The 27,694-nt window shown below is 42.1% G+C and overlaps 1 protein-coding gene across 1 annotated transcript in view; it reads right to left on the reverse strand.

The window, feature by feature from the left end:
- LOC126290095 (uncharacterized) overlaps window positions 1-27,694 on the reverse strand; it is an 84,257-nt gene that overhangs the window by 10,442 nt on the left and 46,121 nt on the right. The window contains exon 6 of the mRNA XM_049984907.1: window positions 15,688-15,807. Within this exon, the coding sequence (XP_049840864.1) occupies window positions 15,688-15,807 (120 nt within the window). The remainder of the gene's footprint in view (window positions 1-15,687; window positions 15,808-27,694) is intronic.

Consider the following 27,694-nt stretch of genomic DNA (forward strand, 5'->3'; position numbering starts at 1 on the left):
TACAATATAGCAGGTCAGCAACTGGAAGCAGTTAATTTAATAAATTATCTGGAGTTGGGCATTAGGAGTGATTTAAAATGGAATGATCATATAAAGTTGATCGTTAGTAAAGCAAAAGCCAGACTGAGATTCATTGGTAGAATACTAAGGAAAAGCAATCCGAAAACAAAGGTAGTAGGTTACAGTACACTTGTTCGCCAACTGTTTGAATATTGCTCACCAGTGTGGGATCCGTACTAGATAGGGTTGATAGAAGAGATAGAAAAGATCCAACGGAGAGCAGCGCGCTTCGTTACACGATCAAATAGTAATCGTGAAAGCGCTACTTAGTTGATAGATAAACTCCAGTAGAAGACTCTGCAGGAGAGACGCTCAGTAGCTCGGTACGGGCTTTTGTTGAAGTTTAAAGGACACACCTTCTCTGAGGAGTCAAGCAGTATATTGCTCTCTCCTACGTATATCTCGCGAAGAGACTATGAGGATAAAATCAGAGAGATTAGAGCCTACACAGAAGCATACCGACAATCTTCCTTTCCACGTACAATACGAGAATGGAATAGAAGGGCGAACCGATAGAGGTACTCAAAATACCCTCTGCCACACACCGTCAGCTGGCTTGCGGAGTATGGATGTAGATGTGGATGTAAGCCCTGCACACGCTCTAAATGATGAGGGTAGTAGCAACTGTCGTGGAGAATGTCTGGATTAGCATGCACCAATGGGCCAACTGCCTGGTACTGACACGGCAGTCGCCTTCCACAGTGTAAATCATATTTTCCTGCAAGTGCGGTGTCCGAACATTTCGGGTACGCCCTTCATGATGTCCTGCTTCATGAAACGGTCCTTTCCCATACAAACGGCGAAACACTACTGCAGACATTGACTGCTGTGGCTGGGATAGGTCTTCTGGCATAAACTTGCCGCCTGCCGCCCGTTGCCATTTGCCTTTCCGTAAGTAAACACCACGTCGGCAAGATCTCGATTCGAATACAGAACCATTATGTACAATGCTGTGTCACATCCACTACAAGGTGAGACAGCAAGAGAAGTGAATCGGATACATTACCAATTACTACGACGGGAGTGGGTGCTAGGGCATGACGGATAAGGAACAGTACCACCTTCTAGGAGGAAACCATACATACTAGAAATGTGGCTGCATAGTATAGTGTGTATTGGATCGCAATGTCTGTAACAAAGTATGATGGAATAAATGGTCTCTATCATTGAAACCATGCATTTCCGAACGTAAGTTCATCAGACATTTTTGGTCCGTATCCTCTCATCGATCAGTCTCTAAAGTTGGTACATGGTGGAAAAAGCCACCCCGTATACGTCGGGGAAAACATCGGACAGTTGGGCTCAGTTTATAGGAGTCTTAGCAAGTGGCAGGCTGGGGGCCCGTCTATTAGGTAGCTCCTCCCTTTTCGCCATTCAGCGGCACGATCCGTTGCTGACGGAACGACCCCACAGAGTCTCGCCGGCCCATTTAACCTGCTCCACCATCGCTACTCGCCCCACTGCTCGCTACGACCCTCCCCAGGGGTGAAACTCACAATTGTACGCACTTCTGGCAAAACGACCATGGTTCGCCGCCAGGCCGCTTGGGGCGTTTCAAGTTTGTCAATTCATCGTCCTGTCCTTTTCTTATCATGTGATTTAAAATATTCAGTATTTGTTTTGTTTCTAGTAAACAGATCCTTGTCTCAGCGCACTGTGTTTCTGGCTACAACTTGGGTGTATTACACTCTGAAGCGGGCTGTAACTATGTGACTCATATTCTGCTTAATTTTCGCTCGCATCCGTAATATTTGGCGGAGTAAATGATTCCATATTTGTTTCTGTTCCATATGAAACAGAGGCTGGTTTCAAAGCATTGCGTTGTGCTTACTTACGGCTTATGAATCAGTGTGGGAACTGCTCGATTTGAACTGCATTAGAAGTACACTGCTTTTATTGCACTTTATTTTTGTTTCCATCCGTTTTCCGTACTTTCTCGCATTTGTTGGAGAACTCCATGTTAGTAGCATTTGGCAGAACTGGCATTAAACTTTATTATATCTTATGACGGGATGACTGGGTGATTCTGCTTTGAATGGTGTTGCTTCCCGCCACTGAGTGCCATGCATCTGACAGGGATTTGCAGAGTTCAAATAGTTCAATTGGCTCTAAGCACTATGGGACTTTATATCTGAGGTCATCAGTCTCCTAAAACTTAGAACTACATAAACCTAATTAACCTAAGGACACCACCCACATCCATGCCCGAGGCAGGATTCGAACCTGTGACCGTAGCAGCAGCGCGATTCCGGACTGAAGCGCCTACAGCCGCTCGGCCACAGCGGCCGGCATTTGCAGAGTACGGATGTTGATGTACCACGAGTATGCTACGTAACTAGATTATTCCTCGAATGAAATTTTCACTACGTAGCGGAGTGTACGCTCATACGGAATTTCATGGCAGATTTAAACAGTGTACCGAATCGAGACTCGAAATCTGGACCTTTGCGTTTCGCTTCGCTGCAGAATGAAAATTTCATTCTGGAAAATTCCCTCAGGCTGTGGCTAAGCCATTTCTCCGCAATATCCTTTCTCCCAGGGGTGCTAGTCTTGCAAGTTTCGCAGGAGACATTCTCCTAAATGTCGAGGGTAGGAGACGAGGTACTGGCGAACGTAATGCTGTGAGAAAGGGTCGTGAGTCGTGCTTGGGTAGCTCAGCTGCCGGCACAGTAGCTCCGCTTATTCGGTCAGAGGGATGAATGCCCTTCACAATAAAAAATTCTAGTGAAGTACTCAACGATGAATTTGAAGGGGTGTCTTGTAATATCTCCCCAGACTAAACGCCAGGAGCAATGACGAACAAGATGAGAAGGAAAAAATAAATGCTAGAACAATTCCCCGCGAAAGACAAAAGCCTCAAGTTTGAGTTTCGGTCTGGTGCACAGTTTTAATCTGCCAAGAATTTTCATTTTATAATATTCCTCCTTGAAAATGCTAAAGATGCAACACGCTTATACGTGCACACGATATTAACAGGTACAACAAACAGTACATTTCAACAGACAATAACATACTCTAATCAACCTCTTGCTCCGACGAAATGCGCAGTTAAATGCCAGAAACTATGTAAAACTTATGCGAACAAAAATAACGCAGAATACGAGTGATATACTTACAATCAGTTTAAACCGAGCAATTCACAGGCAGGTTCGTAAGCAGTAACAAATACACACAAGTCCAAATGATACTATGCAACGATACGAACTTCTGTTTGATGTGAAACAAAAACGATTAGCGTGGAATCATTTAACCGCCCTATACTGCATTACAGATGTGAGGAACAATTTGGTAGTAGATGAGCAACGTACACTGAAGAGCCAAAGAAATTATTACACCTGACTGACATAGTTTAGGGCCCCTGCGAGCACGCACAAGTGCCACAACACAACGTGGCATGCACTCAACTAATGTCTGAAGTATAACTGGAGGGAATTTAGTTTAGGGCCCCTGCGCGCACGCACAAGTGCCGCAGCACGACGTGGCATGAACTCAACTAATGTCTGAAGTATAACTGGAGGGAATTTAGTTTAGGGCCCAAGTCCGTCGGAATGCACAATGTACATAAGTGGATGCAGGGGATCAGATAGGGTGCTTACGTACGTGTCATCTGTCAGAGTCGTATCTAGACGTATCAGAGCTTTCATATCACTCCAACTGCACACGCCTCACACCATTACAGAGCCTTCACCGGCTTGAATAGTCCCCTGCTGACACGCAGGGTCCATTGATTCATGAGTTTGTCTCCATATCCGTACACGTCCATCCCCTCAGTACAATTTGGTTCAAAAGGCTCTGAGCACTATGGGACTTAACATCCATGGTCATCAGTCCCCTAGAACTTAGAACTACTTAAACCTAACTAACCTAAGGACATCACACAACACCCAGCCATCACGAGGCAGAGAAAATCCATGACCCCGCCGGTAATCGAAACGCGAACCCAGGCGTGGGAAGCGAGAACGCTACCGCACGACCACGAGATGCGGGCGGTACAATTTGATACGAGATTCTGCCGACAAGGCAACATGTTTCCAGTCAGCAACAGTCCAATGTCGGTGTTGATGGGCGTAGTCTAAGCATAAAGCTTTGCGTCGTGCAGTCATTAAGGGTACACGAGTGGGCTTTCGGCACCGAAAGCCCATATCGGTAATGTTTATTTGAATGATTCACACACTTACACTTGGTGATGGCCCATGACTGAAATCTGCAGAAATTTCAAGAGGGGTTGCACTTCTGTCACGCTGAACGATTCTCTTCAGTCGTCGTTGGTCCCTTTCGCACAGGATCTTTTTCCTGCTGTGGCGATGTCGGAGATCTGATGTTTTACCGTATTCCTGATATTCACGGTACACTCGTAAATGGTCGTACGCGAAAATCCCCACTTCACCGCTACCTCGGAGAAGCTGTGTCCCATCACACTAGCGTCGAATATAACACCACGGTCAAACTCACTTAAATCTTGATGAGCTGCTATTGTAGCAGCAGTAACCGATCTAACAACTGCGCCAGACACTTTTTTCATATATAGGCATTGCCGACTGCAGAGCCGTATTCTGATTGTTTACATATCTCTTTATTTGAATGCGCATACCTGTATCAGATTTTTGGCGCTTCAGTATATTTTCAGTGCAATTCAAAGCGTGCTATACACACAGGAAGTCCGTAAGCGGGAAGAGAAAGTGAAGCCCGATGAATTTTAGGTTTTGGCAAGAGCTATATCTACTTGGTAATGGCCAAATTGTCAAAACTGCAATCTTGGATTAACAACTAATTAATTTTATGCTCAAAGGGCGACCACAGCAACACTTATTTGGCTGAGAAATCCAGCAGGTAGAAGCAATGTGTCTTTAGATTGAAATTTCTCGAATATGTTATTTTGCAAGGTCACAAAAACGTTTCCAGATACACACTTTATCACCGTATACGAGGTCTGCTCATAAAGTATAAATGAAACGTATTGTCATCTAATACCTGGTATTTCGCAATGCATGAAAACGGATTTTAATGGCATATTTTCCCATGTTCTAAGTTCACTGCTACGCCACTCGGAGCGCTACTGTCATTCAGTGTTTCTGTATCGTAACACATACCTTGCACTCCGCCGAATGAAGAACGTTGGAGAAGAAATTCTTGGATTTCGTCGATTCTGTTTACGTTCTATGAACTCATTCATTCACAAACACTTCACTCGTTATAATTAAATATTAGTTTATGAGGTAGTAGTGCTAAAAGCCTTCAGAAAGTATAAGATGAAATTCTAACATGGAAGTCGTAAGTTGTAGGAACTCACTCTAGCATAGTAAATAATACCTGGAATTATGAAGTCGAAAGAAGTAGGTTCATATCTTATTGATTTCAAATATTTTTTTATACACCATCACGTCTGTAAAAGACGACAACTGACCATTTGTGGACTTGGTATTGCTACGAAGATTTGGAAACCAGTAAATTTTGCCGCGCTGCACACGGCTTTGTTGGTTGCACGTGCTGGCATATATGCTTAATAAGCTGTACTGCTTCCTTTTGAAGACTCCATTGATCTTTGTCGTCGTTTGTACGTTGATGGTCGATTACACTTGGGGCCTGAAGATGACGCTTATTGGTGTCGAATCTGGTAGTATGTTTTGAACAAATGACGTTGAATTACAACACAGCTGTTGCTTCTAATTATCATTATTCAAGTACTTCATGTCTGGCTCCTGTCCCATTGTCCTTGATGGATTACCCGAGATTTCTCAAGTTTCTGTTTGTCTGGCAAATTTTCTTTTCCCCACAGCTTCAGCCCTGTACATTTTAGACACATACATTGTACGCATATCATCCACCCTGCCTCTCTTTCGCCCTCTGCCCTCGCTCCACCCATATTATCCACCCCCTCACTATGTCCATATCTTCTTCCTACTCTCTCTGTTCGTCACCTCCTCTCCTTATTCCTTTTACACCTGCCCACTACCCCTTTACACATTCTACCTGCCTCCTGCATCTCCTCCTGTTATTTTCTCTCCCTGTCCATCTCCTGCTCCCCATTCTCACACTTTGTTCGTCTCTTCCTCCGCTCCCCTCTCTCTATCTATCTATCGATCTCTTCCTGCTCAATCTGTCTCCTCTTGTCCCTCCCTCAATGCTCCTTCCCCCATCTTCCTACATCTTGCACTTCTCACCTCACTCTTATCATCATTTCCACCCCCCCCCCCTTCACCCAATGCTGTCCTCTTCTCGCTATCCCTATCCATCTCCTCCTCCTCCTCTCTCTGCCCCCTTCCTGGCCTCTCGCTCTGTTCCTCCCCTCCTCCTCCCCTCTCTCTGTCCATCCATTCCTGCCATCACTATCTCTGTACACCCCTTCCTGCCCTCTACCAGTCTTCTCCTGTCCCCTCTTTCTGTCCATCAGCTCCTCTCAAACCTCCCCAGCCATAATAATTCGCACGTATAGCTCCTGAAAAAGAGATTGATAAAGCAGGCAGATACTGCTGCCACAATACACCTTCTGTATTTGGCGGCCCACATATCAGGAGCATGAAAATAGTTTCATGGCGTCGACATATAGGTTATCCTGCAAAGGAGGTTGATAAGGCAGGCCATTACTACTCCAAAACAGCACGTGTCACGTGCAGGGCAGCTTGCATGTCGGTAGCTGGAAAAACGTTTCTTGCTGTTGCCATGAAGGATGCCTTGCAAAGCATGTCAGTGAGGTTCCCAATACTATTCCCACACAATACGACTGTTGTGCATGGTAGCATAGATGGGATGGGCTGAAAAAATATGTGATTCCTGTATCTCTGCTCCGACTGAAGAATGGGGGTTATAAACCCCACAGTTATGCTACTTATGTAGTTTGCTGTTGTAAGACAAATTTGGTTCAAATCGATCCATGGGCTGGACATACATATCTTATGTCTCCTTAATATATATTTCTGGCAAAGTACACTCCTGGAAATGGAAAAAAGAACACATTGACACCGGTGTGTCAGACCCACCATACTTGCTCCGGACACTGCGAGAGGGCTGTACAAGCAATGATCACACGCACGGCACAGCGGACACACCAGGAACCGCGGTGTTGGCCATCGAATGGCGCTAGCTGCGCAGCATTTGTGCACCGCCGCCGTCAGTGTCAGCCAGTTTGCCGTGGCATACGGAGCTCCATCGCACTCTTTAACACTGGTAGCATGCCGCGACAGCGTGGACGTGAACCGTATGTGCAGTTGACGAACTTTGAGCGAGGGCGTATAGTGGGCATGCGGGAGGCCAGGTGGACGTACCGCCGAATTGCTCAACACGTGGGGCGTGAGGTCTCCACAGTACATCGATGTTGTCGCCAGTGGTCGGTGGAAGGTGCACGTGCCCATCGACCTGGGACCGGACCGCAGCGAAGCACGGATGCACGCCAAGACCGTAGGATCCTACGCAGTGCCGTAGGGGACCTCACCGCCACTTCCCAGCAAATTAGGGACACTGTTGCTCCTGGGGTATCGGCGAGGACCATTCGCAACCATCTCCATGAAGCTGGGCTACGGTCCCGCACACCGTTAGGCTGTCTTCCGCTCACGCCCCAACATCGTGCAGCCCGCCTCCAGTGGTGTCGCGACAGGCGTGAATGGAGGGACGAATGGAGACGTGTCGTCTTCAGCGATGAGAGTCGCTTCTGCCTTGGTGCCAATGATGGTCGTATGCGTGTTTGGCGCCGTGCAGGTGAGCGCCACAATCAGGACTGCATACGACCGAGGCACACAGGGCCAACACCCGGCATCATGGTGTGGGGAGCGATCTCCTACACTGGCCGTACACCTCTGGTGATCGTTGAGGGGACACTGAATAGTGCACGGTACATCCAAACCGTCATCGAACCCATCGTTCTACCATTCCTAGACCGGCAAGGGAACTTGCTGTTCCAACAGGACAATGCACGTCCGCATGTATCCCGTGCAACCAAACGTGATCTAGAAGGTGTAAGTCAACTACCCTGGCCAGCAAGATCTCCGGATCTGTCCCCCATTGAGCATGTTTGGGACTGGATGAAGCGTCGTCTCACGCGGTCTGCACGTCCAGCACGAACGCTGGTCCAACTGAGGCGCCAGGTGGAAATGGCATGGCAAGCCGTTCCACAGGACTACATCCAGCATCTCTACGGTCGTCTCCATGGGAGAATAGCAGCCTGCATTGCTGCGAAAGGTGGATATACACTGTACTAGTGCCGACATTGTGCATGCTCTGTTGCCTGTGTCTATGTGCCTGTGGTTCTGTCAGTGTGATCATGTGATGTATCTGACCCCAATAAAGTTTCCCCTTCCTGGGACAATGAATTCACGGTGTTCTTATTTCAATTTCCAGGAGTGTATATAGATGAATGGGAAAGGAAATTGAGGATGTGTTAGTTTACGATCAGTTTAGCTTGGAGACGGGTAATATAAAACATGCACAAGAACTAGGACAGAATCATAAGAGCCCGCATCTCATGGTCGTGCGGTAGCGTTCTCGCTTCCCACGCCCGGGTTCCCGGGTTCGATTCCCGGCGGGATTAGGGATTTTCTCTGCCTAGTGATGGCTGGGTGTTGTGTTTTGTCCTTAGGTAAGTTAGGCTTAAGTAGTTCTAAGTTCTAGGGGACTGATGACCACAGATGTTAAGTCCCATGGTGCTCAGAGCCATTTGAACCATTTTGAATCATAAGACCGGAAGACCGAGAACGAAGTGCTCGGACCGAAAGGGCATAATACAGAGATATAGTCTTCCACTCTTACTGTTCAATTTATGAATCGAAGAAGCCATGGCAGAGATACGAGAAAGATTCAGGTGTGGAATTAAAATTCAAGGTGGAAGGATATCAATGACACAATTTGCTGATGACATTGATGTCTTCAGTGAAAGTGAAGATAAACTACGTGATCTGCTGAATGAAATGAACAGTCTAATGAGTATAGAATATGTTCTGATTGTAAATTGGAGGAAGACGAAAGTAATGAGAATGAGCAAAAATGAGAACACTGAGACACTTAACATGAGGATTGATTGTCACGAAGTAGACGAAATTAAAAGGCAGCAAAATAACCAATGACGGACGGAGCAAGGAGGACATCAAAATCAGACTAGCACTGGCAAAAAGGACATTCTTGCCCAAGATATGTCTACTAGTATCAAACATAGGCCTTAATCTGAGGAAGAAATTTCTGAGAATGCACTTTTGGATCATAGTAGTGAAACATGGACTGCGGGAAAACCGGAACAGAAGAGAATCGAAGCATTTGAGATGTGAGACTACAGACGAATGTTGAAAATTTGGTGGACTGATGAGGTAAGGAATGAGGAGGTTCTGCTCAGAATCGGAGAGGAAAGGAATAATTGGAAAACACAGACAAGGAGAAGCGACAGGATGATAGGACATCTGTTAAAACACAGGGAATGACTTCCATGGTACTAGAGGGACCTGTAGAGGGCAAAAAGTATACAGGAAGACAGAGATCGAAATACATCCAGGAAATAATTGAGGACGTAGGTTGCAGGTGCTACTCTTAGATGACGAGGTTGGCACAGGAGAGGAACTCTTGGCGGTCCGCCTCAAACAGTCCGAAGACTGAAAAAAAACCTCTATGCGTAGTATATTTTGCAGCCACTATCCACATATGCCGATGATTTAATTACTCGACTACATCAATATACGACAAATAGTTCAAGAGACATGATGCCATAAACAGTAAGTTTTGTGAAAAATTGACGCATCATACATGAAGTTTTAATATATTTATTCTTTACTACCAAGACACTGGTACAGACGAGTCAAATAAAGGAAATCCCTGACAGGTGGCAACGGTTTTGACAGCTGAGGGAAAACAGCTATAGGTGGAAACAGTATCCGCCTACAGAACTACGAAGAGGCGCTGTTAGAGATGTTTACAAAAGTGCGTTGTAGACACGCGGAAGAGCTGCTTTCAGCCTACAGAAACTGTTTCAATCATGTACTTAGACATTTGTAGGTTATGCATATTTCTTTGTGTTCCTCTTTTATATTTTTTAAGGTGTTTCCACGAATACATGGAAATGAAAGTTTTTCGGTACTTCAGACACAGTTCATTTTTTGTTCTCGTTTCTAATAGAAATTTGGCAAAATGAATACCTGGGTAATGCCGGGTTTGTCTGCTAGTTTCCAATAAATGTAAAGTAAACAAATTAAACTAACTGCTGAATCAAGCTTAAGTAAATGTTCTATTCGGTAACTGGATACTGAAAACACTAATATGTGCTAGTAAAGTAACGAACCATCAAATAAGCTGCTTTCTGTTTAAGTACAGTAGCAGAAAAGTACTCACATTAAAGTTCACTGTTTGTTTTAGTGCGCAAAGAACAATGCTAATTACACTATGCCACATAATAGGACAAAAGTAGTAATTTCTCTGACATGTTGCAGCTCTGAAACTTCGCTAATGAAAAGCAGTAATTCTGAAATAGATATTAAGCTGTTAGTTTAAATGATATGAACACTATCTGTTTTCATACAAGAATTTTTTCACAGAAAATGCCTTTGATTGCACAGAACATGAGTGATATGTGGTGTCCCTGAATTGTTTATAGGTTTGCTACCTTATTACAATTAATAATTTCAATTGCACAAATATTCCTATAGTAGTTAACTACCTTTACACAAACTTTCAGAGTTAGTTTACTAACCCACTACCTAAAGCATAGAGAGAACCTTAAACTATCCTGATTCCTAAATTGCATTTTGAAGAACACTTTCAACAGTAAACAATAGTAACATATACACATAAAAGGAATAGACAAACAAAAATATTATTATAAATCTGCTACCTGAGTAGAGATTTTGCACGCCTCTAAATGGCTATGGCTTCAACTTTGTTTTGTGCTCAATGTTTTTCTGGGACATTGTATATTCTAATAAATGATTTTTATGGTACTTCAAAGATAAGTAGAAAGTTTAATTAAATATCTTATTCTCTATGTATTGAACGTATGACCCTTACTTACCACGTGGGTAAGTTTGAACAGTACTGCAATTATTCTGTTCGTCACTTAAACTTTTGTTTTAAAACTCGAAAGGAATAGCAATTAATGGAATAGCAATTAATGGAATAGCAATTAATTTATTAGATTATTGTCAAGGTTTTAGTATTATGCAACAACGTCTTTATTATTAACGCTAGACGAAGAAGTCAAAATCCAGGTCACAAAAATAAAGATCAGTTAAATAAATGGCCAAAATATGATTTCCAGAAGAAGTACTTCTCAGTTGCGCAGAATGGATCTGTCTACATAATATTTATCCTCGCCATATTGACCTGTTTTACAACGAGAGAAGAAGAGTTCTAGTTCAGGGAGTTCAAAAAGAATGACGTCGTTTTTGCAGTTTGTCTTTATTGATGGAAACATGCTGCGAAACAGGGCCATATTGCAAAATATCCATAAGACACTAGAGTATTTGATATGTTATTAGATATACGCTGTGTGTTCACCACCAGCCATTAGGGTCTTATATGGACGGCAGCTAAGTTCGTCACGATTTTATGTAAGATTTATTTATAGACAGATGTCACTGCTGTTTTTCTGGTTTCGAGATTATTTATATCACGAGCCACATAGCCTCACAAGAAATAATCAACAGGAGACATTCTGTAGGTACTGGAGGCCAAGAATGTCGGCAACAATGAGGCAGTTTTTCATTGACAAGTAGTCGTTCAATGTTATGACACTGTGTGTGTGTTTGGGGTGGGCGGCAGAAGGTGAGAGTGGCGTAAGGCAATGGGTACACTTCATTCTGTTTGAAAGTGAAAGTGCTGGAGTCGTCCGAAAGTTGTGGAAAGAAAGATGTCTAAGGGATTTTGTGACAGCTCTTCCATCCAGCGCATTGTCCTCCAATGAGAATTGGCTGTACTAGTTTTCATAAGGAATGGTACAAATGAGTTTCGCTTTTGGTGAATCTTTTTTCGTCTAGAACGATTTTCGAGGGTTCTGGAGTCTCCACATGGGAACGTTATGCCTATTATGTTAACTACTAACATGAAACGTTCGAACACATATTGACTCTTACAGATTTGATAAAGCTCAGAAGTCAGCTACAGCAAAACATATATTGAAGTGATAAAAGTCATGGATACCTCCTAATATCCTGTTAGATCTCCTTTTGCCCAGGGTAGTGAGCAACTCCACGTCAGCATGAGTGCATGTCCAAAGGAACAGGTACTATGGCCACTACAGTAGTTTTGAAGTACATTAAATGTATTTGCAGTTGCGAATATTGACAACCATCAGCTGTATCATGGAGTGACAACAATGAAAATTTGTGGCAGAATGGGACTCTAACACAGATTCCGCTTATCGCTATAAGCAGGCAACCCATGTTCAAATCCCAGTCTGGCAAAATTTTTCATTGTGAACCCGGAAACTTTCCTGGTATAATAATTGGCTGTATTCATGTTGGGTCTCCAGCCAGAACGTACCGTCAACTGGACACAATATTTCGGCAGTCCACCTTGCCGCCATCTTCAGGTGAGTAGGCCATCGCATTGTCTCGCTGGAAGCTGTAACTGAATCAAACATGCTGCATCAGCTCCTTTATACACCGACTGTGGTCCACTGCGCGTGTGCTAACGTGACTGGCCTCTAGCGATAGGCACAACAGTGCACCAGTGGTATCAGTTCCGCCAGCTTTCACCAGTGGTGCACTTTTGTACCTGTCACTAGAGGGCAGTCATGTTCACACACGTGCAGTGGACCCACGGTCATTGTATAAAGGAGCCTCTGTGTCGTGTTTGATTATGCCTTCTGTATCCACCTTCCTTCCCCCACATGACTCTTGTATGACATCATCCCCTTCTCCATCCTCTTCCTTTTCTCCAACATATCCACATCCTTTACAACGTCTGTGGGCTTGATTCCCCGTCTCCTCCCAGCCCCTGGTGTCCTCCTTCCCTCACCTGTTGCTGTGCTGCACCTCTATCACGTATCCATCCCTCTCTCCACCTCCACACCCTCCATCTCCGTCAGGGAAATTTTGAGGGAAATTTCGAGCAACTCTCCTCCCAGATGTTGAATTTTGCCATGACATCTGAACTTCAGACCAACTGTTTCCCGGCCTTCCCCCCCCACCCCCCCACTCCCTTCCCCAGGGCCCCTTTTCCTCTCCCCTCCTTCTCCCAGAGTGCATTTTCCCCCTCCCCCGAGTCTCAGCATCCCCTCCTCGGATGTTTCCCTCCCCTGTCCTTCCCTCCCCAGTCCCCTTCAGCACGACCCCACCCTTGTCACCCTCTTCCTCCCTCTAGCACCGCCCCTTCTCCTATCTTCCATTCTCACTCATCCCTGTAACCCTGGCAGATCCTTTCAGTTTGTTCATTGTCATAAGTGTACTATGTCAGTGTTGTGTTTGGTGCTGTTCTCCCATGGTGTCAAAAGCTGTGATTTTAATAGTGTGCTGGACTTGTACATAGTGTTCCTGTAGTGATGGTGTTTCTTTTAATCATCACAGTGTGTGGTTTTTGTGTACAGATTTTAGATTTTAATCGCCATTTTTACAGTCGCCCCCTTTTTACGCTATCTTCCATTATGTTCCCACATTTTGTATCTTTGTTTCGCCGTATTTCCTACTTTATCTCGTTTTAAATGTCTTCCTGTTATGTACTGTCTCGCGGCTGAAGAACGGCACCTATGCTGCTGCCAGCCTGCCCCATATGGGGCATTGGAATATAATAAAGAAAAAAAATTGTTTGGTTTCAGTTCCTGCGAGATAGTGCGACAGCATACTTACCTGAAGATGGCAGGCAGGTGGACCACCGAAATATTGTGTCCAAATGAAGATATGATCCGGCTGGAGACTCGACATGAATACAACCAAAAATTTTCACTGTCGTTATTCCATTAGACAGATGATGGTTGACTATATTCGTAACTGTGAGCACCTTTCTAGGACAAATGTTGCTCATCACAGGAAGAGGAATCCGGAAAACTCCCGCGAAAAGCATGCTGGACCAGAATCACTGAAACACACTTCTGTTCAATCACGTTCCGTTTGAACGAGCGACATCGTGCTTCAAGACACGATCAATGTAACTGGTACTATCTAGCGGCGTTTTCGTAGACCTCCAGATCACCCCCCATTGTATCAACACAGCATTTGCTTCTCGAAATGCCCTTCCTTCGTAATTTAGAATGTTTTATAATCGTGTCATAGAGCAATGGCAACTACATAACGATAAAAAGTGTAATTCACAATATTCATAACGCTAAGTTGTATTCGTTTCTTTTATGGTTCTACCGATTTCAGTTACAGACCATCATCTGGTACATGGCAGCTACATAACGATAAAAAGTGTAGTTCACAAAATTCAGAACGCTAAGTTGTCTTGGATTCGTTTATGGTTCTACCGGTTTCAGTTACAAACCATCATCTGGTACGAAACTGGAATAAAAATACCTTACATGTTAAGAAAATGGAAATACGAATTTTTTTCAACTTGAGCCTAATTGATGTATATTTCTCAATTAATGTGTCAATAACTGCATTTTTATATTTCTATTCCCGTAATGTGTAAGTTGAACAGAATGGACAGTGTATTAGAGGAGGATAAGGTGAACATCAACAAAAGCAGAGCGAGGATAATGAAATGTAGTCAAATTAAATCAGGTGATACTGAGGGAATTATATTGGGAAATTAGACTCTAAAAGTAGTAGATGGGTTTTGCTGTTTCGGGAGAAAAATAACTGATAATGGCCGAAGTAGAGAGGACATAAAATGGAGACTGGCAATGGCAAGGAAAGCGTTTCTGAAGAAGACAAATTTGTTAACATCGAGTATAGATTTACGTGTCAGGAAGTCTTTTCTGAAAGTATTTGTATAGTGTGTAGCCATGTATGGAAGTGAAACATGGACGAGAAGTAGTTTAGACAAGAGGACAATAGAAGCTTTTGAAACCTCATGCTACAGAAGAATGCTGAAGATTAGATGGGTAGATCACGTGACTAATGAGGAGGTACTGAACAGAATTGGGGAGAAGAGGAATTTGTCGCACAGTTTGACTAGAAGAAGGGATCGGTTGATAGGACATGTTCTGAGACATCAAGAGATCACCAGTTTAGTATTGGAGGGCAACGTAAAGGGTAAAAGTCGTAGAGGGAGACCAAGAGATGAATACACTAAGCAGAATCAGAAGGATGTAGGTTGCAGTAGTTATTTGTAGATGAAGAGGCTTGCACGGGATGAAGTAGCATGGAGAGGCGCATCAAACCATTCTCTGGAATGAAGACCACAACTTCAACAACAAGAACAATACGTGAGGTCGTTTTGTACGAGATTCCTTCCAGATGATGGTTTGTAACTGAACCCGGTAGTACAATGAAACAACCCCAGAAAACTTTGTGTTACGAATTTTGTGAAACGTGAGGGCACTGTTGACAACTAGCTGAAGGAAATGATTGAAGAAATATAAGATTTTCATGGATATCTTTCAATTTGTCCCTATTTCGTGCCAAGTGTCCGTCAACAAATATATATTGTTCAAGTGATGCCATTATTTTTGAAACATATTGTAAAAATAAGTCTGTAAACTACAAGAGGCTGTGACTACTTCACATTGGAGTGCACACCCTCAGGGGGACACATGCCAGCACAGCAGGCGCGACTTACGTTAACTCGGCTGCTTCTGCGGTCCCTGTGGCGCGGAGTCTCCTCGTCCATATCCACGACGACCCTCTTAATCTTCTCGGCCAGGCGTCGAGGAGGCGGGCAAAACTCCGAATCTGAGTCCTGTGTCGGCAAAAGCGAGTTAAGTTAAATAAGTAATTAAAGATAACTGAGGGTCACTGTAGACCATTTTGATAGTTTTCTCTTTTGTGAAACTTAAATTAAACCTAGATTATAGATGTGATTTGGCATAGGTCATCCTTCAATCGATTGTAGAACTTGGAAACCCTTTTAGGGAATATTCGTTCACATTTTTGTTGAACGCAGTTGGTTTTTACCATCCTGTATTAAAACATTTCCTTTTATCAATAGTGCAATTTGTAAACGATGTTTTGTGATTAGAATAAATTTCCAATGGTAAACTTAACTGCTTTTTCGACGTTATTTTACCAGCTAACTAAAAATAGGAAAGCCTTGAACCCTTTCCACTATGTTTAGTTAGAATTAAGATTCTTTTACAGGGAGTGCAGTGGAGCTGACGCTGAGATCATTTAGTATTTGGTTATATCATCACTAGTCTCACTGAACTCTTCTGAATTCTACATGTCATGTGTGGTCTGGCGTCTCCTTACCAGCAACAGGTCCCAGGTTCAAACGAGTTAATTCCCTAAAAAACACGCTCAGAGCGTCGTTGCGCGAAAGTGGTAGGGAGACACGATATAGTACAAACAGACACCACCATGAATGTTTAGAAATTGACAGCCTTGAGAATTGTACTATTTATAGAGTAATCGAATTCCAACGGATTTCTTTTGGAACTCATGTGGATCACCTCACACTTTTCGTTATTTAGCGTCAACTGCCACCTGCCACACCATACAGCAATCTTTTCTAAATCGCTTTGCAACTGATACTGGTCTTCGGGTAACCTTACTAGATTGTAAATTACAGCATCATGTAAGAGAACTGCTCAGATTGTCACCCAGGTCATTTATATAGATCAGGAACAGCAGAGGTCCCAGGACGCTTCCCTGGGGAACACCTGATATCACTTCAGTTTTACTCTATGATTTGCCGTCTATTACTACTAATTGCGACCTTCCTGACAGGAAATCACGAATCCAGTCACACATCTGAGACGATACTCCATAGGTCCGCAGCTTGATTAGAAGTCGCTTGTGAGGAACGGTGTCAAAAGCTTTCCGGAAATCTAGAAATACGGAATCAACTTGAGATCCCCTGTCGATAGCGGCCATTACTTCGTGTGAATAAAGAGCTAGCTGCGTTGCACAAGAACGATGTTTTCTGAAACCATGCTGATTCCGTATCAAACTTCGAGGTGATTCATAATGTTTGAATACAGTATATGCTCCAAAACACTACTGCAAACAGACGTCAATGATATAGGTCTGTAGTTAGATGGATTACTCCTAGTACCCTTCCTAAACACTGGTGCGACCTGCGCAATTTTCCAATCTGTAGGTACAGATCTATCAGTGGGCGAGCGGTTGTATATGAGTGCTAAGTAGGGAGCTATTGTAACAGCGTAATCTGAAAGGAACCTAATCGGTATACAATCTGGACCTGAAGACTTGCCCGTATCAAGCGATTTGAGTTGCTTCGCAACCCCTAAGGTATCTAAACTCAGTGAGGTGCTGGCAATGGCGTCCTTGTCACCTTAAAGGCATTTTTGACTAAAATCAACTCAGCACGTGCAGTCTGAAAGGTAAGTAACGCTGACGACCTATACAGCGTGTATTTAGGGTAAAACTGATTTGCATCCTCATAGTGGCGCTACTAACCCGTATCTTATCTGATTTGCATGAATTTTGAATAGACATGTCTTTCATATGTAGAAAGATGCCTACCATCTTTCGTTTCTGTCGCATTACTCCTCCTTGGCGTCGCGACTTTTTTCCGTCGGTGTATTACGTGGTAAGTTATAAATAACTTAAGCTTAATCATAGCATCATACTACGGGAGTATAGATCCAGAAAATTACGAAAATTTGCTTGTTGGTTTTTTTATACGCTGAAACAGGAGTCACCTTTCTCTTTAAAATTACAGATTCAGAAGAGACTATCCTCTTTAAAATGACCTACGTTTTTGTATTTCTCTTAATCTCCTAAGAGGACTTTATAAAGAAAATGACACATTATTGTGGCAGGCCAACTAAATTTTATTACAACACTGGTATTTCAAAAATATTGATGATAGCACTTCATATTAAGTCAGTGCAAAAGATTTAACATTTCAAAAACTTCGCCAAACGTAAAACATCAAGGGGAACAGCCAAACAGCGATGTAGCAAGGTATGTAACAAAGAAGAGTAAATCAGAATCAGGTATCAAACCAGCTTCAATCAAAACAAATCATATGTAACAGAATCTAAACAGTGTGTCAAATGTGGGCAACTTGTCAACGAAATATTTTGGTAGTAACTGGAGGAACATTGAGATCCAGGAGTATTACAAGGAAATACAGTGCGCTTTGCAAAAGGTGTCTGATGATGCTGAAAGTGATGACTGCTATTCTTGAAATACACAGACTGATCCAATATTGATCGTGTAGTTTCAGACTGGGTGTTCACATGTAAATGTGTTAAAATAAAGAAATTTTGTATTCGTTTCTGTGCTGTCTAAAGATTATTTCAAGAATTTCAAAATCATTTTCTTTGAATCAATTGTGGGTTGTTGATGAAACATTGTAAATTAACGAAACAAACACTGTTTTTTACCTTGTTTCGCAATTTTATTATGAATGTTCCTGCACAACCTAGATTTTGGCTTATAAACCCTGTACTTGAAAATGGGCTTATAACTCGAAACGTAAGTTGTACAGTAACTGTAATTATAAAATTGTGAAACAAGGCAAAAAACAGAATTTCAAAACACTCTGTATCCACCCACTACATTTCCTTGGTGGGTCTTAAAAATCCCCTATGCCAGCCAATAGTTGAGTTTTAAGTTCCTCCAAGGAAATATTTCATAGTAATTTAGTACGTGTTACAGTGCTGTTTTAAGTATTTCGATTGCTATTCCTTCTTGTTGAACTCTCAATGTATGTTCCTTACAGTATAAATATGCAATTCTCTATGTGTAAATTATAATAATCAAAAATATACGTGTTTTCAACACTGTGGTGAAATGGGTGATAGGGCCTTTTGAACCTAGAGGATTCATGTGAAAACAAATAAAATATCTGCCCAAACAGCAGTTGGTGAAAAAGTTGGTTTCATTTTTCCAGCGAAGATACATACGTGCTCATAGCTCTTAACGCATGCGTTTTAGACCTTCTTGTTTTGGTCCGTACTACCACCTAATAATCTTAGCGACAAAAGTACCCATACTTGTTTTCCACAGTCAGAGGTATCAGAACGATTTTCGCTTTTACCTTTCGACTCGTTCGTTTCCGGACCAGAATCTCTTACCTTATATTGATACATTTACCCCTCTCCATCATCCCTGAAAGTTTGTAACATCATCACGGAATCGTCCTGTCAGTTTACCAATTACATGATTCTTGTAAACTACGTTCTTTTGTCATACACAGTGGGGTCGTATTCGGGAGGACGATGGTTAAAACCCGTCTTCAGCCATCCTGATATAGGTTTTCCGCGATTTTCCTAAATAGTTTCAGGCAAATGCTGGGATGGTTTCTTTGAAAGGGCACTGCCGGTTTCCTTCCCAGTCCTTCCCTAATCCGAGCTTGTGCTCCGTCTCTAATGACTCATTGTCGACGAAAAGTTATACACTAATCTCCTCCTCCTCTTCAGTCACTAAGTTGTTAATACCTAACAATATGGGGTAGGAGTAGTGAAAAAGACATAACTTCAGTTTGAGTTTCAGTTTAATTTCCTTCTTCTTAAATCCCTTACATCACTAGGAAGGAGGTCAAAGATTTTCGTGGTCAAATACTTAACTCGTTTCTGTACCACACTAAGGTTGAGTGATGGATCGTATATCATCTCCTGCTAACGTGTTAGACGCACTGTCTAATGATCAGAACACCCTGTTTTCCGGGTTCTAACCCAACCACACTTTAAATTTTCAATAAAAGATTCACCAACGGCGACGAAGGGCTGCCGGTATGAATAGTCACCTTCGTTCTGCTAGTGTCTTCGTCAAAGAAGACGAAGCAGTGGTGAGAGTTACAGGGCAAGCTCTTACATCCCGGGTGGGAAACTGTCCTTAAAAGATGAAAAGATGATCAGTATAGATATAGTGAGAGCCAGGGAAGTGAACGAAGTGGTATAGTTGATAAAGGCCTCGAGTTCTGGAGGATTTCAGTTGGATTACATCATAATCAGAGATTCCGAAATCAGATAGTGATTTGTAAGGCATAGCCAGGAGCAGATATAGACTCGGATGGCAATTTAGTAATGTTGAAGAGTAGGCTGAAGTTTCAGAGAATAGTAGACAAGAGTTAGTCTACGAAAAAGTGGTATACTAAAGTAATGAGGAACGATGAAATGTGTTTTACTTCTTCTGAGGCTATAGATACTTCGCTAATGAATACCGCTCTAGGCAGTTCAGTTGAAGAGTAATGCACATCACTTGAAAGAGCAACCACAGAAGTTGGAGGGACATGCAGAACTGCGAGGAAACTTTAGGTAACGGAATAAATGCTTCAAGTGATCGACGAAAGAAGAGAGTATAGAAGTGATGAAGGAAATTCAGGAATACAGAATTATAAGTCACTTAGGAACAACTAAATACAAAGTACAGGGAAGTCAAGATGAAATGGCTGCAGGGGAAAATGTGAAGAAATAGAGAAGAATGGTCGTCTCAAGGACAGGTCGAAACAAACTTTGGTGAAACTGAAAACAAGGTTGTCAATATTAAGACTGCAGTGGGAAAGTAAGTTGGAGAACTATCGCACCATCAGCTTAACGGCTAATCCATCCAAGTTGCTGACAAGAATGAAAAAATGTTACGAAAAAGACAGTTGCCACTCACCTTACAGCGGAGACTCTGAGTCACATATAGGCACAACAAAAAGACTGTCGGAAAGTGGTCTTTCGATCAACAAGGCCTTCGTCGGAAATAGACAAAACGCACTCATACACACTTAGGCAAATGCAGCTCACACACACACATAACCACTCCCCCTGGCTGCTGATTTGTGTTCGCGTGAGTGTGTTTGTGTAAGTCGTCTCTTTTCGACAAAGCCCTTGCCGACCGAAAGCTCACTTTCTGACAGTCTTTCTGTTGTGCCTATCTGCGACTCAGCATCTCCGCTGTATGGCGAGCAGCAATTATCCTTTTCATAATATTATTACATTCCATTCAGGAGTTTCCATTGTTTGATTTTGCTGACAAGAATAATGTACAAAGAATGGAAAAGAAAACTGAGGATGTGTTAGATGACGTTCAATTTGGCTTAAAGTCACCACAGAGGCAGTTCTGGTGTAGCGATTGGATTGATAATGGAAACAGAGAGTGAGTTGTTCTCGTACTGGTTCTTTTCCTCCTTTTTTTACCGTTGAAACTGTTACACTTACGTTCGTCTGGTCATAATGATCCGACGGCTATTAATAGTCATTCATGCATTCTTTCATTGAGTTTCTCGTTCCACTATATCCAAATCCATGTACATACCAATGTACATAACAATAAAGGTCACTGTTTACTTTGGAAACAATAGGCACTACGTTTTCGAAGATGTAAATGTTGGAGAGTAAGAAATCAGCTACGTCCGATTGAAAGAAGACTTTATGTTGTCAGCTTTTGACGTAGTCTAAATAATGGTGGCCTGTTATCACGAAACATATCGTCTAGCAGAAAGAGATTTACAGCAATAGGAAATGCATCTGATAGTGAGAAGCATGTTGCAGGTGATGTAAACTCTACTGGTGAAGACATCATTCAGTTTATATCAGAATCGAAAGATTGTGCTTCAGACAATGACGTTAGTAGTGACAATGTGCAAGCTGAAGGAGTATTTTAGTCAGAAGAACCACAGTTGGAGTTTGGTACCCTTTCCACATCATGGAAAGGCATCCAGTGTAAACTTAATGAAAGGAACACCTGGTCCTACCAAATATGCTACATCCAGAGTAACTGATATCAGATCCGCATTTCAGTTAATTAAGAACGAAACTCTTTGTAGTAATATGTTACAAATGACTAGTATTGAGGGCCGAAGAGCGTATTGCGACAAAAGGGAAGATTTAGATGAAATTACATCTGAAGCATGTATTGGCGTACTGTCGCTTGCTGGCGTTTATAAATGGTATGGTGATTCAAAAAGCCGCTTATGGGATCCAGACTCGGGTAGAACAATCTTTCCTGCTACGTTGTCACTGGAAGATGCTCTTTCGTATCTCTCGAGTGTTACGTTTTGCTGGTAAGTCTGATGGACGGGTGCTAGTTCGCATGCTCTAAAAACACAAATCTTCACTGGAAAACCACCTGCCGTGGCACATGAGAAAAACTAAGATTTGCTTGCTGTTGTGGATCTGACATATGGGCTAAGATGGAAGAATGTTACATCTGATAACTTCGTGGACAGTTAGAACACAACAGACACAGCTGCCTACTTTATCACGTAAAGGCGTCCACAGTTCAGAATTCTGTATCATGAAAGATACTAAGAAGTATTCTCGAGTACAAAGAAAAATAGGAAATTGTACTGGTGAGCCCAATTCATAATGATAAGGAAATAAGCAAGAGACAAGATAAAAAGCCAAAAATGATGCTATTCAGCAGTATGACGGATGGTGCAGTTGACACCCTGGACCAGCTTATTACCCCAAACACGTGCAAGAGAATAACCAATCGTTGGCCTGTAATTGTATTCTACAATATGCTTGATACTGATGTTTGCAACGCTTTTGTACTGTGGAAAGAAATCAGTCAAGAGTTCAAACAGAAATATTCTGGACGAAAGAAGAATATTGCTCGAGGAGCTAGGAAGAGCTCTTGCTACTTCGTACACTGAAGTCGATCACTTGTAGAATTTTGGAACACGTATTATGTTCAAGTATAATGAATTTCCTGGAGACTAGAAATCTATTCTGTAGGAATCAGCATGGATTTAGAAACAGACGATCGTGTGAAACCCAGCTCGGGCTATTCGTCCACGAGACTCAGAGGGCCATAGACACAGGTTCCCAGGTAGATGCCGTGTTTCTTGACTTCCGCAAGGCATTCGATACAGTTCCCCACAGTCGTTTAATGAACAAAGTAAGAGCGTATGGACTATCAGACCAATTGTGTGATTGGATTGAAGAGTTCCTAGATAACAGAACGCAGCATGTCATTCTCAATGGAGAGAAGTCTTCCGAAGTAAGAGTGATTTCAGGTGTGCCACAGGGGAGTGTCGTAGGACCGTTACTATTCACAATATACATAAATGACCTTGTGGATAACATCGGAAGTTCACTGAGATTTTTTGCGAATGATGAAATGCAGGAGCATCTGCAACTAATTGACGCATGGTGCAGGGAATGGCAATTGAATCTCAGTGTAGTCAAGTGTAATGTGCTGCGAATACAAAGAAACAAAAATCTTTTATGATTTAGCTATAATATAGCAGGTCAACAACTGGAAGCAGTTAATTTCATAAATTATATGTGAGTGTGCATTAGGAGTGATTTAAAACGGAATGAGCATATAAAGTTGATCGTCGGTAAAGCAGATGCCAGACTGAGATTCATTGGAAGAATCCTAAGGAAATGCAATCGGAAGAGAAAGGAAGTAAGTTACAGTATACGTGTTCGCCCACTGCTTGAATATTGCTTACCAGTGTGGGATCCGTAGCTGGTGGAGTTGATGGAGGAGATAGAGAAGATCCAACGGAGAGCAGCGTGCTTCGTTACAGGATCATTTAGTAATCGCGAAAGCGTTACGGAGATGATAGGTAAACTCCAGTGGAATGTTCTGCAGGAGAGACGATCAGTAACTCGGTACGGGATTTTGTTGAAGCTCCAAGAACATACCTTCACCGAGCAGTCAAGCAGTATATTGTTCCCTCATTCGTATATCTCGCGAAGAGACCATGAGGATGAAATCAGAGATTAGAGCCCACACAGAGGCATACCGACAATCCTTCTTTCCACGAACAATACGAGATTGGAAAAGAAGGGAGAACCGATAGATGTACTCAAAGTACCCTCGGCCCCACGCCGCCAGGTGGCTTGCGGAGTGTGGATGTAGATGTAGAAGCCGGGAAAACGTTGTCTCGAAATGCAACATCCACTGCTGTTATGTGAAAGATACAGGCGCAGGATCAGTCTCTATTGGGCTCTATACCAAGCTGTAGCAGCTCCATGTGAAGCTGCAAACGTGTCAGATATTAACTTTGCCCATGTAGTTGTGAAAATAAGACTCTTATAGAGTTCGGATTGTGAGAAACATGTTTGTACAGGTGATACTGCATATTACTGCCCAAACTGTAACAAATAATCATTGTCTAAAACTAACATGTCCACTTTTATTTACTTGTATTTTTATGAACGATTTGCACTGAACAAACACATGATTTGTCAGATGTACAGAAAGACGTACACTCGTATGTTAGGCTGGTGCATGACTTCGTAAGGTTCTTCCACAAGTTTAATAAACACATGACAGAGACTTTAGTTATCAATAATATATTCTCCTTCGCTATTTACAACAGGCTACCAACGCCGGGGTAACTTCCAGAATCAGCGACTGTAGAATCCACGTGGTTTTCAGGCGAAGAAGTTGTCGAGCCATGTTCGGAGCACATTTCCACCCGAAAAAGAAGTTCCTCGAATGTTGTTCGATAGAGAGCGGAAAAGGTGAAGATCTGAGGGCGCAAGGTGAGGTGAATGAGGTGGGAACGGAACGACTTCCCAACCCAACTCCTGTGTAGTATTCTTCGTCAGTCTAGAGGCACGCGTGCGAACGTTATTGTGGAGTAGCAGCACTTCGCACAGTCTTCCTGGTCGTTGTTCTTGGATTTCTTGTGCAAGACTTCTCAGCTGTCGACAATAAATGTCAGCTGTGATGGTTATACCTCGGGGAAGCATCTCGTAGAACACCACGCCGTTGCTGTTCCACAAGATGCATAACTTCGTCTTTTGTGGATGTGCACAGGTCTTTGCATGGGGAGTTGCTGCTTCGTTTGGGCGCCACCATTCCATTCTTTTCCTCATGTTAGCATACGGACACCATTAACGATGCAGGATAGGAATGGTCGGCATTGTTCTAGAGCCAACTGATGACGAGCAAGCAGAGATGCACATACGATCAACGTTGATTTTTGTGACTTTTGAACCTTCCCCATTGGATGCAAATGTCATGCGATGGTGGAATGATCATAGTTCATCACATTTGCAAGTGCTCTACTATATTGACGTAGATTTTTATGAATTAAAGCATTTAAACACCACCATAAAACCCCAAAGACCTCCCGGCACATAGAGAATCAATTATGTCAAAACGACCCTCTTTAAAACGAGAAAACCATTTTCTTGCTGTCCTCTCTAAAATGGCACTATTCCAATATACAGCTCTAATGTTTTTGTCCGCCTCCACTCCTTTCATCCCTCTCCTGAACAGATGTCTCTGTGGGAAAGTTTTCCTATTTCCCCACTTGGCACTCCATTTTCTAGCGTCTACAGCTCAATTGACTGGAATACTCTGGAATACTCGCTTTCAAATTCTGAAGGTGGCAGGAGTAAAATACAGGCAGCGAAAGGCTATTTACAATTTGTACAGAAAGCAGATGGCAGTAATAAGAGCCGAGGAAGATGAAATGGAAGCAATGGTTGGGAAGGGAGCGAGATAGGGTTGTAGCCTCTCCCCGACGTTATTCAGTCTGTATTTTGAGCAAGCAGTAAAGGAAACAAAAGAAAATTCGGAGTAGGTATTAAAATCCATGGACAAGAAATAAAAACTTTGAGGTTCGCCGATGACATTGTAATTCTGTCAGAGACAGCAATGGACTTGGAAAGGCAGTTGAACGGAATGGACAGTGTCTTGAAACGAGGGTATAAGACGAACATCAACAAAAGCAAAACAAGGATAATGGAATGTAGTCGAATGAAGTCGGGTGAAGCTGAGGGAATTAGATTACGAAATGAGATGCTTAAAGTAGTAAATGAGTTTTGCTATTTGGGGAGCAAAATAACTGATGATGTTCGAAGTAGAGAGGATATAAAATGTAGACTGGCAATGGCAAGGAAAGAAGAGAAATTTGTTAACGAGTATTGATTTAAGTGTCAGGAAGTAGTTTCTGAAAGTATTTGTAGGGATTGTTCCCATGTATGGAAATGAAACATGGACGATAAATAGTTTGGACAAGAAGAGAATAGAACCTTTCGAAGTGTGGTGCTACAGAAGAATGCTGAAGATTAGATGAGTAGATAACATAACTAATGAGGAGGTATTGAATAGAATTGGAGAGAAGACAAATTTGTGGCACAACTTGACTAGAAGAAGCGATTGGTTGGTGGAGCATATTCTGAGGCCTCAAGGGATCACCAATTTAGTATTGGAGGGCAGCGTGGAGGGTAAAAATCGTAGAGGGAGACCAAGAGACGAATACACTAAGCAGAAGGATGTACGCTGCAGTAGGTACTGGGAGATGAAGAAGCTTGCACAGGATAGAGTAGCATGGAGAGCTGCATCAAACCAGTTTCACGACTGAAGACCACAATAACAACAACAGCTCCATTCGCTATTTCCAGAAAACAAGATGTCAGTACGAAAACTCAAACAGGGAACTACAAATAGAAAACGGTAATCGATAAATAAAGACATAGCAATCGGAGCGCCAATATGCAAAACATAAATGCTACGAACTTACGCACCAACCTAATATATTGTTTATATTCTTAAAAGTGTTCTGTGTTGACAACTAACCTGTTCATTATCACTTTCTCATATCTTGTTCAGTGTTTTATTGCACAGATGAAGAGTGCCCTTTGTTACTTTCATGCACTTAGATCAACGTTGTACGACAAAAAGAAATAACTGTATATTTTATTTACATTGTCATGCTCTTTGTTGAAAATAAATTAACCATTATTATTTTATTGTATTTTGAACCATGATCTAAAGAGAAACATACACTGATACTTCGTTACATTTTTACGAAATATTCTTTGTGTTTAAAACAAAGATATCTACGTTTCTTTGTTGAATTTTCATCAGTAGCAATATTAGTTACATCATAATGCTTTAATTGGGTAGAAACAAGAATTAAATTATATTAAATTCCACATAATAATACTTCATTAAGGAAATGAAATTGGCCAAAAATGTCAATTTACAATTTATTTATTTTTTATTAGTAGACCTCATGGACAATAAGTTCCCAAAGTTTCAATGATGAAATCACATCCGAAGCGCCTGAAAAGTAATAAAATGTGTGACGCGACATTCCTGGAATACCCACTTTTTAAAGCAACGATTCCGTCATAACTTTCAAACAAACGTGCTTTGGTGTTATAGATCATCTGTGACTCTGTTCCATATCATAGAGGCAATAACAAACAAGCTAAACAAGCTTTTTTTTTTGTAAAGAAGCTAGTCTTGTTTTTCCTTGTGCCACTGGAAGAGATATACACAAGTGTTCAATTCTTTCTTCTTTAAATAATGCCACAATCCCAAAAAGTGTACAGAAAACTGGATACATTGCGTCTGCAGAAGGTAGTGAACACAAGACCTCTGAAACAGCAACAAACCAGCCATGCGAAAAACAGATTTACAGAGCGTCTCTGTAGCTGAAAAGTCAGTTGAAGACTTGGTAAAGGGAGGAAAGTACAAAATAAGTATCCAGAAGAGAAGCCTTAAAGGGAAAGGGAACCTTAAGTAGAAATCTGTGGATTTCTGAATATGTGAATAGGATAAAACGATAGGTTGAAATTTAAATTGTATTTCCTAGAAATTATGTTTTTTAAAGTTTATGAGCTTCTTCTCTGAATCTACAAAAGCCAGAATTACGAAATTTTGTACATTTAATTTTACAAAACAAATAATTGTTGTCTCAAGAGTAAATATTGAGATTTTGAGTGTAAGCTGAGATATGGGGCAAG

The sequence above is a fragment of the Schistocerca gregaria genome, chromosome 1 (assembly GCF_023897955.1).
Source record: "Schistocerca gregaria isolate iqSchGreg1 chromosome 1, iqSchGreg1.2, whole genome shotgun sequence".
NCBI classification, from domain to species: domain Eukaryota; kingdom Metazoa; phylum Arthropoda; class Insecta; order Orthoptera; family Acrididae; genus Schistocerca; species Schistocerca gregaria.